The following is an 18,086-nucleotide window of genomic DNA, read 5'->3' as shown; positions in this document are numbered from 1 at the left end:
ACATGTAAGGCAATGTCTAGAACCTGGTCAAACAGTATCTGTAGGCCGAGTACCGGTTCTTGACCTTCTTTGGTGGCTTTAAATAAAATATTTTTTCAAGTGGGTGATATTCCGGATCCGGGAACCATTTGCCCTTCCATAGTCATGAGTCGGTAGGCTCCATTTCCAACTCGTGCTTTCTACTTGGTATGGCCCCTCCCGATTGTAAGCAAATTTCCCCGCTTCTTTGGTTCTTGGTATTCTGGAAGACTTTCCTTAGGACCAGATCTCCCACCTGCAGGGTTCTTACTTTTACGTTCTTGTTGTAGCTTTTAGCCACGATCAGTTCGGTAGGAAGCCATCCCGATCCGGGCGCCGGTTCTGAGTTCATCTATCGTGTCCAGTGCCGCTTGCCATTTCCACCTGGTTCCGATCTTCGTGATGCATCCATATCTCGTGGGTTGGGACCACGACTTGAGATGGGATGATCGCCTTCGCTCCGAACACCAGTGAAAGGGGTTTGCCTGTTGCAACCTTTGGTGTGGTTCGTCGGCCCGAGAACCGAGAGGTAGCTCTTCCGCCCATTTGCCCCCAATCTCCTCTAGTTTCTTTTTCGGGTTTTCAATGATAATCTTATTGCTTTGGATTCACTTGTCCGTTGGATTGGGGTTCCTGGGAGTAGATTTACAGTAACGAGATATTCCACCTAGCACAAAAAGCTTGATCTTATTTCCAATGAATTGGGACCCATTATCACATATAATCTCGGATGGAATGCCAAACCTGCATATGATATTGCGTTTAATGAAAGATATCACCTGGGTTTTACGTAACCTGGGAGGATGATTCTGCTTCTATCCATTTGGAGAAGTAGTCCGTCATGGCGAGCATGTAGACTTTGTTTCCTGGTGCTCTGGGTAATGGTCCCACGATGTCCATTCCCCATTTCATGAAAGGCCATGGTGAGATAACCTGGTGCGGAGGCTCTGGGTGGTGACTAACATGAGCGTGCCTCCGCAAGCGTCGCATCTTTTTGCGAATTCCATGGCATCTTTGCGCATTGTGGGCCGTAGTATCCCCGCCTCGGTCCCTTGTTGGACAGGCTCCGCCCCCTGCATGGTTTCCACATTCTCCATCGTGGATAGCATGCAAAACGACTGAGACTCTTCCCGATCCAGGCATCTGAGGTAGGGTCCAGCGTGGGATTTTCTGAAAAGAACATTATCGATTAGTAGGAATCTGGATGCTTTCATTTTAAAGCCCCTTACCTCCTTTTTATCTGCTTTGGTAGGATGTCATTCTCGCAACCGATCCGGGTAGGGCTTCCTCCAGTCTGGGTACTTTCTTCATCATGCTTTGGTGCTGCACACTTTTTCGCTTCCTGCTGAGATTTTAGTGTTCTTTGGCTCCAAAGACGTGGACAATTGGTATCGTGGAGACAGTTCCTGTTTTGAAGGTTGCCCCCAGGGTGGCTAGTGCGTCTGCTTCTGCATTCTGCTCCCTGGGGATTTGCTTGATGTTGAATGTGACAAATTTGACTTTCAGCTCTTTTGCTACATCTAAGTATGCCATCATCCTGGGGTCCCTGGCCTCATAGCAGTCATTCACATGGTTAACTATAAGCTTAGAATCACCGCAAACCTGAAGGTGTCGATTTTCGGATCCGAGCCGCCCTTCACCCGGGATTAGTGCCTCGTATTACGCCGTTGTTTGTGGCTTTGAATTCACATCGTACGGCCTGGACTATGAGGTCTCCTTGGGGTGATTTGAGGACCACCCTACTCCCGCTCCTTTGGCATTTGAGGCTCCGTCCACATGTAACTCCCACACTGTTCTCCTTTGTCTTCTTCCAGTTCGGGGGATGTCCTGTTCGGCCTGGGTGCCGGAGTCTTTGGCGTGAAGTCGGACACAAAGTGCGCGAGCACGAGACTTTATGGTCATACGGGGTTCAAACTTCAAATCGTATCCGCTCAAGTGCACGGACCATTTAGCCATTCGTCCTGACAATTCTGGTTTTCTCATGATAGTTTTAAGAGGATAATTAGTTATCACAGAAATTGTATGAGATTCAAAGTAAGGACGCAGTTTATAGGATGCAGTAGCGAGTGCAAGGACAAGTTTTTCTAGTGATGTGTACCTGGTCTCTGCTGAAAGCAGAGACTTACTGATGTAGTATACCGGATGCTGTGATCCTTCCTGCTCTCGCACTAGCACCGCACCGATCGCCGCTTCGGATCGATGATATAGGAACAGTGGTTCTTCTGGCTCTGGTTTCGACAGGAGAGGCGGGGTGCTGAGATAATGTTTCAGCTCCTGAAATGCTTTTTCGTGGTCGTCCGTCCATTCAAATTTTTGGCTTTTCCTAAGTATATCATAGAATAACCTGCATCTGTCCGAGGATCTGGATATGAATCGGTTTAAGGCCGCCACTCTTCCAGTCAGGCGCTGGACGTCTTTTGGTTTCTGCGGTGACTCCAGCTGCAGGATTGCTTTTATTTGCTCGGTGCTGGCCTCTATTCCTCTCTGGGTCACCATGTACCCTAGGAACTTTCCACTGGATACTCCGAAGGTGCACTTCGTAGGATTCAGCTTCATTTGGTACTTCCTGAGGGTATTGAAAGTTTCTTCCAGGTGCTGGTGGTGCTGTGAAGCCTGCTTCGATTTGACGACCATATCGTCTATATACACTTTCATAGTTTTGCCTATTTGTTCTTTAAACATCATGTTTACCAGCCTCTGATAGGTGGATCCTGCATTTTTCAGTCCAAAAGGCATGACATTATAACAATAGATATCTCTCTCGGATCTGAATGCTGTCTTTTCCTGGTCACTGGGATGCATCTTTATCTGGTTATATCCGCTCCAGGCATCCAGGAATGTCAGCATCTCGTGGCCTGCAGTAGCATCTACCATGGCGTCTATGTGTGGTAGAGGGAAGGGATCCTTTGGGCAAGCTTTGTTTAAGCCCGTGAAATCGACGCAGACCCTCCACTTGCCATTCTTCTTTGGGACTACTACCACATTAGACAACCACTCTGGGTATTTTACTTCACGGATCTTTCCAAAGAAATGAGCGGGTTATCTACCTCTTGATTTATGACCTGGTTTCTTTCAGAAGCAAACTTTCTTCTTTTCTGCTGCACGGGTTTATAGCTTGGATCCACACTTAGCTTGTGAGTTATCACATTTGGGTCTATCCCGATCATGTCATCGTGTGACCAAGCAAAGCAATCTATGTTAGTTCTCAACAACCGAACGAGTTCTTCACGAATCTCACCTCTACATTCGGATCCAATGAGAACAGTTCGCTCTGGGTGCAGCGAATCCAGGATGACTTCGTCTAGTTCTGCCTGCTGAGGTTCAATGTACTCGTCCTGGATGCGCTGGCTCTGTAATTGCTATGCGGGTGCACCTGTTGTTGGCTTCAGAGCCACCTTGTAGCAATCCTTAGCTTCTTCCTGGTCCCCACGTATTTCTTGCACCCCCAAGGTGTTGGGAACTTCAGGCATTGGTGGTACGTTGAGGGAATTGCTTTCATCTCGTGGATCCAGGGCCTGCCAAGGATTACATTGTAAGTAGAGGGCCCATCAATAACCAAATATCTTACCTGTTTGTTTATGCCTCCGGCGTAGGTTGGGATGATGATTTCTCCTAAGGAGTGCTTTGTTTCGCAATAAAAACCAACCAAGGGAACTGCCTTCTTTGCTAGATCTTTTTCGGTGAATCCCATTCCTTTGAGTGTTTCCATCATGATCAAGTTGACGGAGCTTCCGGTATCCACCAGGATCTTCTTTACCTTGCAATTTCCTATGGGAAGCGTGATGATTAGAGCGTCGTGGTGCTGTTCTGGAGTAGATCCTGCGTCTGTTTCGTCGAAGGTGACTGACGGCAGATTCTGATGGTTAACCCTGCAGGAGCTTTCTGGTCTGTCTCCTTTAGCCCTGGCTGCGTGCCTCTTAGCTGCTGAGTAAGTCAGCCCACACAACTCCGATCCACCTGTAATGACATTCACAATTCTAGAGCAAAGGGGAGGAGGAGAGGGCAGAACCTGATCCGCTGAATTTACTCTCGTTGTGTTTCTGGGGAGGAGGTGATCCAGGTTTCCTTGGTCGTAGTGGAATTTGACTTCCTTTCTGAGGGAGTGGCATTCATCGGTGTTGTGAGTGTTGCTGCCGTGGAATTCACACTTTTTGCCTGTGTCTCTGCTGCTGGGGTTTCCTTCTGGAAGTTTTGGCCATCTGACTCTGCGTCCCAGCTCCTTCAAGGCTTTGAATAATCCTGCAAGATTGGTAGTGAAGCCATACTCACTTACTTTCGGAGGCAGATCTGCTTCTGACTTTCCTTCTGTGCCGCCAGAAACTTTATTCACGTTCCTGCTGTAGGGTTTGGATCTTTCGCTTTTCTTCTCTGTAGGAGCCTTTCTGGATACTGGGTCTGAATCGTAAGTGCTTCTTACAGGTGCAGCGTCTTCCTCCAGCCTCATGACAGCGATTGCCTTCGACTGCACCTCCTCAAAGGTAGTGCATGGATGCATGGTTAACTCCTTGTATAACTGTGAGTCCTGGTGCAGCCCTCGGCGGAAGGCTTGTATAGCGGTTGCTATATCGCACCTCGGAATTGACACCTTTTCTTTGTTGAACCGGTTCAAGAAATCACGGGTGGATTCCTCAAATCCTTGCACCAGCCGGTAGAGGTCGCTGGTCTGCTTCTCTGGCTTTCTGCTGGCTTTGGCAAACTGCTGGTTGAAGGCATTGACTAGGTCGGCGAAGTGGATATGGTCTTGTTCGGTAAGCCGACGAACCACCGCAGGGTCGCCCCGACGGTGTTGATCCAAAACCTTTGCACATGCAAACTTCCTTTAGAGATCCGATTGCGGTTATCACCATCATTTTCTCGCTTGTAGTGGTTGATATGGTCAAGTGGATCGAGGTCCCGTCATAGAGTGTCATAGGCATAGGCGGCACACATCCTTTAGGAACACCGATTAGAGCTATGTCATCCACGAAAGGTGAGTCTGCGTAGCTATCTTTGGTCGCTTTCTCCAACGGACCAGACTACGCCGGTATCCTATACATTAGTTCCCTCGGCTCCTGGTATTCTTGCTCCAGGGAATTACCCGCTCCTGCAAGAGGGTTAGAAACAGCGGGAAGGAACCGGCGGTGCACCTCCTTGCCGGGGTGCTCCGGAAGATTGGCCGATCTTTGGGTGACCGGTTCTTGGTGTTGCAGATTATGGATCCAGTGCCATCCTGGTGTCTCTTTGTACTCCTCCGATCCAGGCTCCACTAGTGAACCGGCTGCGGGATGGAATTGCTTGTGTTGGAGACAGTCCGGGCGCCATCCCGGTGTCTGTGCGGGGTACCGAAAAAGGTGGAAGGTCGATCCGAAGGGTGCTAAATAAAGCGTTACATTTGTCTGCTGCAGACTAGGTGGATTATCAAATGACAGACATCCCAATCCTCTTGGCTCGATTGGTTCGCTAGGCGCCACTCCCGCAAGATCCGGCTGGTAACTAGTTCGATGGGATTGGACGACCCGATCCTCCACCGCCGTTACGGTGGAGTCTCTGGTGCGATCTTTGGTTTGACGGATGCCGTCACGATTTGAGCCATCATATTCTCGTTGTCTTTCCTCGGATCTTCAATGACCGACGCAGAATGTCCATCCCCCGAATCATCACCGCATCGGATCAAGCGGCGGACCCTGCGCCGGAGAACTTCTGCTGAACTTTCCCCGGGTCGGGCTTGAATGTTGTTTCGCCTCCTCTCTTTTGAAATGGGCTTTCTCTGGATCTGGGTCGATTGGATGCACTGTTGCCTTGGGAATCTGCGGTGGTTTCGAGGTGGGCGCATGGCTCATGGCTCGTCGACATCTTTGGCGAGGATCGTTTGGTGGATCTTTGGGGATGCACCGACAGTCCATGCAGATGCGAAGTAATTCTGCTGCAGAGGATAGGGCCGGCATACTCGTCAGCTTGGAAGGATTCTCGGCCGTTCCGGACATTGTGATGGGTCGGTTCGGTTTTGCGAGGCTTGGCTATAGAAAGTGATCACTATGCCCCACGGTGGGCGCCAAACTGTTTTGGTAAAAATTTACCGACTACGGATCTTTTTATGTGAGTGATAGTGATTAATCTAATACCAATTATGTTTTAAATACGATAATGGGAACGACGGAATAGAGACAAGTAAAGAAAAAGGACACGGAGAATTTTTGGTGACGCGGAAAACCCGGTGTGGGAACAACCGCGGGGGGAGTCGGAATCCCGCCAATTTATGCACTATAATCGATGTAAAATGCCCCAGTAAGAAAATACAACTTTCGCACTGATTGATGATTATAGCTAACTACTGTTGAATTTTGTAGAGTCTCGTATTGCTTGTTGTGAATATTGGATGCCCCCTGTTTGACGTTCCTCTCCGTCTTATATAGCCGTTTAGGACCTGGACTAGGGTGTTGGGCTTCTCCCTCAGTCTGCTCCTGGAATCTCGGACTGTTACCTTAAAGATAGGTAACAGTTGTTGACAAAGTCCAAGCCCAATATCTTCCTTGTTTCATACGTGTTTCCTATGATGGCCCAACTTGTGTTTGTTTGTTGCTTTTAATCCTATGGTCTTAAGTGTGCCACCTCAGCAATCCATCTCTCCTTCTCTCGACCAATCACTGCGAGCCATGTCGTCCTTGATTGTCTCCCCTTTTTTCTAGTAGAATGATGCCACGTTGCATATGATAAAAATCAATTTTTTATCCCTAACAGAGGCTTTACCGATCACTACAATTGTCCATAAATAAATTACCGACTGATGACAACTATCTAGTCAGTAAATGTAATTACTGACTGATAATTATATTTACGGATCGATTTTTAATCTTACCGACCACTGATTTTGGACGGTAAGATTAATCAACCAGATCCTCACTGTGCCCAAAAAGTCATCGGCCCACATGCACCACTGCGCCAATGACTTAAACTACCTTAAACTAATAACGTAACGAAATGCATGAAATATAAACTTCGTATAAAAACCATGCATGTTCACGCAATATTTATTATATAATCTCTAGTACCCCGTAATCAGTTATATAATTCATTTGTTTACATTTCCGTTATAAAAATATGCGTAACTTCATCATTAGCATTCATTTGGTTCACTTATTATCATTCTATAACAATTTTTACAAATAGTCTTTTTACATTCGTCTTTGTGACAAAACTAAATAAAGATAAACAAATAACCGAAGAACGAGTAAGTTTAAATATGGAATAAACAGATTAGTATAGTCTTGCTCACAAAACCAATAAACACCGAAGAACAAAAAATGAAGCACCACCCTCTTTGTCTTGTTAAAACCACCCTAATCCTCCTACTACTATGGGCGGCCTCATCAACCACCACCGCCCTCGAAAATGTCCTCAACATCTACAGCAAAACGGTCCTAACTAGTACCTCATACTAAGTCGTCCCATTTAACCGCACACAGGGTGATGGAGGGCGATAAATCAATAATATGATGTATTATGATACGGAGTATAATACAAATATAACACTGTAAAAAAAAAAAGCATTGTTAACTACTACTGTCATATTTCATATTTTTGTATAATGTTTCTCATCAAATTTTCAATTGCAATCATGTTTCCCGCAATTTTTTTTATGTATGTACAAGATGGTAACACGTACAATTTTTTTTTTTTTTTTTTTTTTTTTTTAATTATTATATGGAGTACAAGTGTTTGATGACAATCAAATGAGCTCATTAATGTTATATATCTACATTAATCCATTCGTTATCCAAGCTGTAAATTTAGCCATGCATATTTGATATTATTGGAAATATATATATAGGTTATATTGAGAAATTGTATGAATAATGAGATACAAGATGTCTATTTATACTAATACAAGAAAATTTCCTAATCTAACTTGAAATACTCTGTATTATATTAGGGGCGGCCAACATATAGAGCATTTCAGCTCTTCGCACCGGGGCCCAAATGTATAAGGGGCCCAAAATTTCTTGATCCACTTACTAGCTAAAAAGAAAAACTATTAGTATTCTTAAATCCTAACCCAATATACAACGACCCAATAAAAGAAATGATAAACTTCTAAGGCCTAAAATTTACCCTTCCCTTAAAACAAATGGCAAACTCTCATTTGTTCTGGGCTTCCCCAATAAAACATTTGTTGAGACATACCGGTAAACCTCAACATTTTTTTTTTCAATTTCAAAGATCCTATACAAACCTCCAAGGCCCGAACTTTACTTCTTCATCATCTCCCCATTTTCATAGGCTTTAAATCTTTAATCGTAATTTCTTATATTAGGCCATCGTATGCTATAGGACGGTCCTATAAGAGTTTTTTTTTTTTTTTTTTTTTTTTTTTTTGCTTTTTTCATCAGTTCTTTAATTTTTATTTTTGTTGTTAATACTAACTTTTTCTTTAGTTAATTGTATATATTTACTGAAATTCAGTCGATAATGAATTGTATAGTTGTGCCTCAATAGCCCGGGTGACTTCTCAGTCTTTTTTTTCTTTCTCAATTGCTCATTTGCTTATATGTTTCGTCTTCTGCTAGTTGTTAAATTTTCTGTCATGTGTGCTAGAGTTTGCTTCTCAAAATGCAAGGAAGAAGAAAATATTCAAACAAAATCAATAATGTCATTGAAGATTGTTTTATTGTCTACTTCTTTAAGAACAATATATTGCTTTCTATGATGTATTTTTCCTAAAACGGCAATTTTAGATTGGTTTTATTTGAAAATGAAATTTATTTATGTATCGAGGCCTCACTTTTAGATATTGAACAGGGCCACCAAAATTCATTGGCCGCCCCTGTATTATATTTACATGATTAAACGTTTTCCTAATCTAAAACAAATATTCACAATTAGGAAGCATAAGACATTAGGAAAGTCTAACAAGACTGAAGCCTGACTTAATTTAGGAATTATTTCCAAGAGATATAGATATTCCTTAGCTTGGTGAGCAAGGAATTCAAGAAATAAACTGATAAGATTATAGAGGGGAGAATTGCATAAGGAGGGAATTGTATTATTGATTGATGTAGCCATAGTGATAATACAATGGCTTTATATTAGCTAGCAAGTAACCCTAATACTCTAAACCCTAGACGATAGCCGTCTTCCCGATAATACCTAATTATTCTCTTTGGTACATTTTAGAATACCGATATTCGTCAACATAAACCCTATATAAACCTCAATTCTTATTCTTATAATTAACTCTATGCAAAAACTTAGCCACCATACATATTTTTAATTTACAATTTATAATTTATAACTAATAATGTCAAAGAGAAGAAAAGAAAGGATGAGGGTTCCATTGCCGTACCTTCCTCAAAATATCATGGAAGATATATTTCACAAGTTGTCTTATACAGACATGGCACACTCCAAATTAGTATGTAAGGAATGGAACTCGATAATTTCTATTCCAAAATTCATGGGTAATCATTTGATCGTCTTGGATTACAATATAAGGGAAAAGATATCGAGTTTCTACACCTCAAGTTATAATAATCTCGTAAAGGAACAATCGTCGTTGTCGTCAATGATGCTCCCCGTAAAAGAGAATCCAGAATGGTGTAGTTGTACAAGGATCTTGGGATCGTATAATGGTTTGGTGGCGATATCATTAAACAATCAGTCGATATTATGGAACCCTTTAACAAAAACATACTCGTCGATTCCTATATCAGTATTAAATGACCGGTATTATATTGGACATCAACTTTTATACGGGTTGTGTTATGACGGTGGAAGGGATGAGTATAGTGTAGTAATCTGGTCAAACTATCAAAGCCCACCCGTTTCGCCCTCGAATTTTGACGGCTTCGTATCATATGAAACTATGAAGGTTTCCCTTTGCAGTTTTAAGGATGGTCATGAGAGGACACTAAATCCAAAAATTAATCCTTCGAATATGCGTCTATTCCACAAATGGTTATATTGCCGCGATATTGGAAAGGTTATTTATGGATTGCCACATTGGGTTGTCGAATTATACGATTTTATAGACCCGGATTTGAAAACGGAGATACTTTACTTCGATTTGAAGGACGAGAAATTTAAGCAAATGCCTCGTCCTTATTACGACTATGGCCGTGATGATAAAAGGTTGCTCGGGTTGGCGACAATAGATGATGAAAACAATCTTGGTTGTGTTTTTCATGATAAAGTTAGTTCGTCATTAGAGTTATGGGTTATGAAAGAGTATGGGAACTCGGAATCATGGACTAATATGTTCACAATTCCTTATATGAATGTGACTGTTAATCGTCATAGATCGATCAAGTATATTGATGTCCTTGGATTTATGCCGAATGGGGAGTTGTTGCTTTATGTGAATGGTAAACGATTATGGATTTATGATTTTCAGAAAGGAAATTGTCGGGCAATTAAGTACAAAAATATAAAATTTGATTTGGTCATCACATATCAGCCAAAGCTGATTTCTCCACCCAAGCCATTAAAACGGTTGAAGAATCGAAGACGAAGATGAAGTGGACTTCGACAAATACTATTAGCAAAGGGTTAATATCGTAGAAGGTACTGTAGGGGCGAACCTAGAACTAAATTTTTGAGATAGAAACTTTTCTTCATGTTATTTTATACTTATGTTAACATTTTATATTAAGAATTCTTGGATAGCAAAAATTAATTTTAACCATTTTTTGCAAGTTTGGGATCTCGAGTGCTACCATTCGCTTTTAGTCAACTAGGTTTTCCTATAGAAGGCAGTTGCCATATAGGCTTTTAGTATTATGGCATAGAATACTCTTATGGCATATATGCATATTTATTTCTTTGATGGGATCATTTAGCATTTTAGAAAACTATAATCAAATTTCGTGTTTTTTTCTAATGAAAGTATTATAGTACGATGCATTATGTGGTTTCTAGTAGTTCCATGCTTGATAATTCATGAAAAATGCATACATTTATGATTCCGCTACTAAAACTCGAACTCGAAAAAATACATACTAACGTCATATTTTACACCGCGGTATACATTAGAGCTAGCCCGATCGAAACAACTGAATAATAAAGAAGGCCTAGAACCCGACTTCTCCACCGACAATTGCTCATACAAGTTTAATTTTCCGTTAAGTGGTCGATTAGGTAGTGTTAAGGAGGAAGACGGCTCTAGGTCGCGAAACACCTCCCTTTCCATCTCGTGAGTGGACACTAGCAAGCCCTTCCAACCCCTTTCTCGGGTTCGAAGGTTAGGTACTTAATTCCGATTTCCAACTCCCCCAAAATCATGCATTCCAACTCGTGAGTGGACATTAGTAAGCCCTTCCAACCCCCTTCTCGGGTTCGAAGGTTGGGTACTTAATTCCGATTTCCAACTCCCCCAAAATCATGCATTATCTCAAGGGTGGTTTAAAATAGATTTAGGTTCATTAATCACGCGTCATAAATCCGGGTCATCCCACTCCCTCTCTCGAGGGTCGATTTCAAACCCAAAATTAGGGGTGCTCTCCCAAGGTTCTCCCTTTCGATCTCAACCAAGGTTAACAAAAGACAAGATAAAATCACTCAATCCTCCACCTAATTGATTTTCACCAATGGACAAGGGTCAAGGATAAGAAGAAAATTCCAACAAGTCAACAACACAAGTCAATCCCCTTAATTCACCCTTACCACCACCTAAAAATCTAAAATGACCAATTAAATGGGTCTTAAACAAGTAGAATACTCATATCGTAGATAATCGAGTCCTAGTTAAAGGACTAGTCACTAATCATGTTGATTAAACTCAAACAAATAATAAAAGTTAACACTTTGGCAATTGACATGTTATGAAATTGATTGCTACAACTAATCATGCAATTAATAACTTGGATGACGAAAATTGACTAATTAGACCCTGTTCTTTCTGGCTTTTTAGAGTTGAACTGAACTGAATGGAGCTGAGCTGAACTGAACTGAGCTGAACTGAACTGAATGGAGCTGAACTGAACTGAATAGAGCTGAGCTGAACTGAATAAAGCTGAACTAAACTGAAATAATCATATTAATAATAATAGTATTTAATATTATTGTTATTAACAACTATAATAATATTAATATTCATAGTATAATATTAATATTAATACTTATAGGAAAAAAATTATAATGTTATATATGAATAATCATAAATTATAATAATTAATAAATAGTAATTTTTTACTAATAATATTCTTAATATCATTATTAGTAAAAATAATTGTTTCAACTAAAAATACTCAAGTAAGCGTTGCTCGAATCCGAGTCGGGTCAACGCGCTCATCTCAGATGGCACCTCGAGCCTATGCTTGCTCTCTTCGGATGGATCTCGCACGCGTAACAAACAGGGCCTCAAAGGGTTCGCAAGAGCTCCTTCTCTGATGCCTTACAGTACTGGTGGATAATCGAGACCGTGCTTGAAGCTAAGGTCTATGTGCCCTCTCATAGTAGCTCGAGTAGTCTTACTTCTAGAGAGAGGAAGTTGTTGGTGAGAAGTATTTTACCATTGATTGGTGAATAATGAGGTATTTATAGGTTTCTATGTGTACCTCAAATGATGGCTTGGCAAGCATGGTTACCAGATTCGCTATGAATACGCCTTACCGATTCGTGATTCGCTTAAAATGTGTGATATGTATTTTCAGTAATCAACTTGATAGAAGTCGCTTTTAACGATTCGTGATTTGTAGGGTATCAATTGTAAGTGAATCCAGAACCATGTTGGCAAGTGTGTTGACTTGTATGACCCCGTATTGGCTAGTGAGACAAGTCGGTTGGGAACTTGAGAGTGCCCTGTCAATAATATTTATAATAAATGTTACTAATTTTAATAATAATACCAATAATAATTATAATAATAATAACAACAACAACAACAATAATATTAACATTAATAACATTATTATTCATTTTAATAATAATATTCATAATAATAATAATAATTATAATTATAATAATTATAATAAATAAATTATTATTAACATTATATTAACAATAATAATAATAATAATAATAATAATAATAATAATAATAATAAAGAGTAAAGAATAATAATATTTAAAAAATTAGTATTATTGATAACAAAATTAATAATAACTATTAAATTTAAGATGAGTAAAGCTGAAATGAGCTGAACTTAATTGAGCTGAACTGAACTGAACTGAACTGAATGGAGCTGAGCTGAGCTGAACTGAACTGAATGGAGCTGAGTTGGGCTGAACTGATTGAATGGAGCTGAACTGAGCTGAACTTAACTGAATAGAGCTGAGCTGAACTGAAGTGGGCTGAAAATAAGTCAGAAAGAACAAGGCCTTAAACTATAATTAAAATGAAATTCAACTCAAAGGTGGTAACTTTAGCTATAAGAAGTGTAAACAATTCAAATTTAAGACAACAATAACGAAGGAAATTAAATGGACGAACAAAACAAGAAATTAAAAGAAGGAAAAGAAAATATACCAACAAAAGATGAAGGAAATAAGAATACTTGATTAATTGCTTGAGAAAAATTGAAGAACAAAATTGGATCAATTTCTCTCTACCAAATGCTTAAACCCTAAATTTTGATATGAAATGAAGTCTAATGTGAAGTGGGTTACAAAATTGAGAGTTTGGGTATATATATGATGGGCTAAAAACATCAAATTATAGACAAAACTACAAGTTAGGCCCAAAGTTGTCCGTCACTATTTCCAGCCGGTGTAAAATTACACAGGCCGCCCTTGAGTTACACCGGCTGGGCTTGAGTTACACCGACAAGGCTAAAAGGCTGGACCAAGATACACCGCTCCTGATCACAATGCACAGGCTGGAGTCTGAGTTAAACCGACAAGGGTAAATGAGATACACCGGCTGAGACTAAGTTACACCATGCCTAATCACAATGTACAGGCTAGAGTAATCTTGATCCTTGAATTCCAAATGTTGATCGATTTTGCATGGAAAAGCATGCAACACTACAAAAAGCTTAGCAAACTACCCGGTGAAGCTCATTTAAGCAATTTAATCGTAAACTCAAGCAATTAGCGATTAAATGCACCAAAATTAGGACTAAAACAAGGGTTTTTGACATAAATAATGGGACGATAACATAGTTTTAGGCGGCTTTTATCTCAACCATTTTGTAGCCCCTACTGCATATCACTACCATTTTGTAGTACAAATTGCAAGCTTTTATGTTGTTGGCATTGAAAGCCGCCGCTAGGATTCCTAGCGTTGTTGCTCCTAAATGTGTGTTTTTTTTTAAAATAAAACAGGCTTATCGTATACGTTATTTTTCTGAAAGCTACAACATGTTTAGAAGATGACATTTTGTGGAGCCGCTAGGAACCTCAGCAGCTTTACCTAAAATCTGGAAAAAAAATAAAAGTGATAACATGGACCCATTGATCCTAAATAGTTTAAACTAATCCCAAAAGTCCAATTAATTTGGTATATAACTCTATTTACCCAAAAAATTCTAAGTTCTAAGAATATCTACCTTTTATTTTTCTTGTTGTTGACTTGTTGTGTTAAAATCAAAGATAAACAAAAAAAATAATCTCTCTAGTCCAACGCATGCATATTCGCATTACTTCGAATAAATACACATGAGTTGAACACAACTTGCTCACAAAACCAATAAATACCCAAGAACGAAAAAAAATGAAGCACCACCCTCTTTGTCTTGTTGAAACCACCCTAATCCTCCTACTACTATGTGCAGCCTCATCAACCACCACCGCCCTCGAAAATATCCTCGACGTCTATAGCAAACCGGTCCTAACTAGTACCTCATACTTTTTTTTTATTAGGTAATAAAACTAGATTGATCCTCTAAGGTAGAACAACCTATCTCATCCTTTCGAATGATAGGGGTAAGTTGAAGCCACCGGCTTTCAAACCACCTCGAAAGAGTTGGACATGAATGTCCAATAGAAGCCATAAAGTCGGCAACTTTGTTGGCTTCACGAAAGTAATGTTTAATATCACTTCATCAAAAACTGAAGATCCAATTTTACATCCTTGATAATACTACGGATTGAGTTGATAACACATAAATTATCACCTTCTACAATTAACTTCGAGATTCCTAAGTATTTAGCTGCTAAAATGCCTTCTTTTAAAGCGAGAGCTTCAGCAACAAGAATACTATTAGATCCGCACTTTTTTTGCTCCTAGCAAAACGACTTTACCATTATGATCTCTTATAGAATATCCTAGATCAGCTTTATTACCATCTGTTTTTGATCCGTCAAAATTTAGCTTTAGAAACTCAATTTTAGGTTTCTCCCACCAAATTTCTTCCTTACTAGTAGTATTTCTAACTGACACGTCTTTATTAGGATTGTTAAGATCCTTATGTCTAGTCTCATTCCAAATCTTGATGTTATTATTACATAAAAGGATAATTTTGATAATATTAAAATGAACATCATTAAAAATAATGTCTTTTCTATGAAATATGCATTCCACTAAATAAATACAATATTAATGAAATAGACTTTTGGAGTTAAAATTTTAAGATGATTAAATTTCTCTGGAACCATGCATTCTACAAACTAGTACCTCATACTACGTCGTCTCATTTAACCGCACAGAGGGTAATGGCATCATGCACAATGATATTAAACTCAACATGTCCTCAACACGTAGCTCTAGATACCTCAAAAGGGTCATCTCCTTTTCCTTCAGTTTATCAGTTAAAATATGTTTTTTTTTCCTTCGTTACAATCAATTCTATATATTTGAATAAAATATAACTCACATATATTTCACAAATATATAGAACTGAAGGAAGTATTAGTTTTAGATAAATGTTCCGCAATTATATTAAGTTATGGTTGTAATAAATATTCAAGTATGTTATTGCATTTTATTATAGTTGCTTATAAATGAAATTAAAAATAAAATCAATTACGTATTGTGTTAAAACTATCCAAATTGTATATTTTGCTTGATCCACTTTACTTTCACCACAAGTCAAAACACAACATATATTAATTCAATCGCATCGAGCGGGTCAAAAGGAGGAGGTGAATAGAAACTCAAAAGTCAATGATAGGAATGAACTTTTAATTTCGATGTTATAAATTTGCACGTCAATTCCTTATTAAATTTGAAATTTAATCCAATATAGGGAGGGCGATAAATCAATCAATAATATATATGATGTATTATGATACGGAGTATAATACAAATATGTGAAAGTGGTAATTAATGCCTTGTTCTTTTGGACTTAAAGTCACTTAATTTCAGTTCACTTTAGATCCTATAAGTTCAGTTCAGTTCAGTTCAGATCTTATAAGTTCAGTTCAGATCCTATAAATTCAGTTCAGTTCAGATCCTATAAGTTTAGTTCAGATCCAATAAGTTCAGTTCAGATCCTATAAGTTCAGTTCAGTTCAGATCCTATAAGTTCAGTTCAGATCCTATAAATTCAGTTCAGAAAAATTCAAATCCTATAAATTTAGTTCAAAAAAGCTATATACGGAGTATTATTTTTAAAGACCGATACAAAAACATTTGACATTAATTATTCGATACATACATTATTATTTAAAAAAAATCACTCCTCTCATTAATAATTTCAGCGTCACAATAGATTTGGGCATGTTTGATAAAAAGCGGAATAAGGTCATGTATTAGGTACGAAACAACATAGTCAAAAACATTTGGGGAGGCAATGGATCCGTTGTTGAGAGTGATAGTGAAGATGAAAGTGATGAGGATTATGATAATATGGAAATAAATGGTTAGAAAAAAAGATATAATATGTGATTTATTGGTTATCGTAATGTAATCGTAGTATAAATGTATAATGTATGAACAAACCAATGCATATAAAGGGGAAATTTTTTATTATTTTACCTTGTGTTTTAGACTATAATTTTTTTTATCAATATTCTCTCTTGGCAAGTAATAGTAGTAGTAGTAGTGGTAGTAGTGGTAGTGGTGGTAGTAGTAGTGGTAGTAGTAGTAGTTAAGTTAAATAAAATAAAATAAAGTTAAGTTAAGTTTGGCTCCTATAAGTTCAGTTCAATAAAGTTCAGATCTTATAAGTTCGATTCGATTCGAGATCCTATAAGTTCGATTCGATTCGAATCCTATAAGTTCGATTTAGTTCCTATAAGTTCGATTCGATCCTATAAGTTCGATTCGATCCTATAAGTTCGATTCGATTCGATTCGTCCTATAAGTTCGATTCGATTCGGATCGATTCGTTTCAGTCCAAAAGAACAGGGCCTAAGTCTTTTACCTTTGTTCAATTGTGAAATTAGGCCCATAAGTTCCATTTGGAGCAATCAAGCCCATTAAGTTACACAAAAAGTGAAATTTAACCCTATTTTTAAAACAAATTCACAAGAATTTTAATTAAAAATATTTTATATTAGTACTAAAAAATTTATTAATTACTAAAAATTACGAATTGCAATTTTACGAATTTCTAAATAATTTATTAATCGATGAAGAACACTTTTACATACATATTTATTAAATTGTTTATAATTTATATTGTATTATACATATTGTTCCGGGTGTAATTCCAGAGCAAGTATCGTTACCACCCGTGGCTTGTAGAATGATGTCTTGGGTTGAACCCTCCTTGCTTCTATCGTCTCCCTCGGCCTCTCCTGCAACAATGAACGAACTGAGGGCTTGGCTTTGTGCCAAGCGTACTCACTCCGACGCCCAAGTCAGTAAACTTAAAGGATTAAGCTGTGTTGCTTGGCTAGGTATGTATTGTAGAGAGATAAGGGAGATATTACCAGATGAATAGTGTATTTAGGTTAAGTTCTGTTGGCTCCCTTCCTCAAAGAAGGTTGAGGAGTATTTATAGGCTTTCACCTTTTGTCACGTAGTGGCCAAGTGGCCAAGTGGCTATCAGGTGGAAAGACCGTTCTACCCTCGGCCGATGGACCTATGGCAGGCCGGCCGAGGGTCCTGGATGTGAGTACGCGGATATGTGCCCCGGGCTGCATCGGCTAGGCCGTGACCCAGGTGACAGGCCGATGGGCTGCATCGGCTAGGCCGTCTAAGTCGTTGACTTGCTGATGGATATTTTTGACCTTGCTCAGTGTGTTGACTTGGTCAGAGGTGCAGAATATGCC

General features: G+C 39.3%; 1 protein-coding gene across 1 annotated transcript; it reads left to right on the top strand.

Annotated features, from left to right (window-relative positions):
- The first annotated feature begins 9,292 nt into the window (after positions 1-9,292).
- On the top strand, positions 9,293-10,507 carry LOC141641868 (F-box protein At3g07870-like). The gene has a single exon (XM_074450512.1). It carries the CDS (start codon positions 9,293-9,295, stop codon positions 10,505-10,507), a length of 1,215 nt encoding a protein of 404 aa, XP_074306613.1.
- Positions 10,508-18,086: the final 7,579 nt, after the last annotated feature.

The sequence above is a fragment of the Silene latifolia genome, chromosome 2 (assembly GCF_048544455.1).
Source record: "Silene latifolia isolate original U9 population chromosome 2, ASM4854445v1, whole genome shotgun sequence".
NCBI classification, from domain to species: Eukaryota; Viridiplantae; Streptophyta; class Magnoliopsida; order Caryophyllales; family Caryophyllaceae; genus Silene; species Silene latifolia.
The sequence above is the reverse complement of the archived record's forward strand: the minus strand, read 5'-3'. Positions and strand labels throughout refer to the sequence as shown.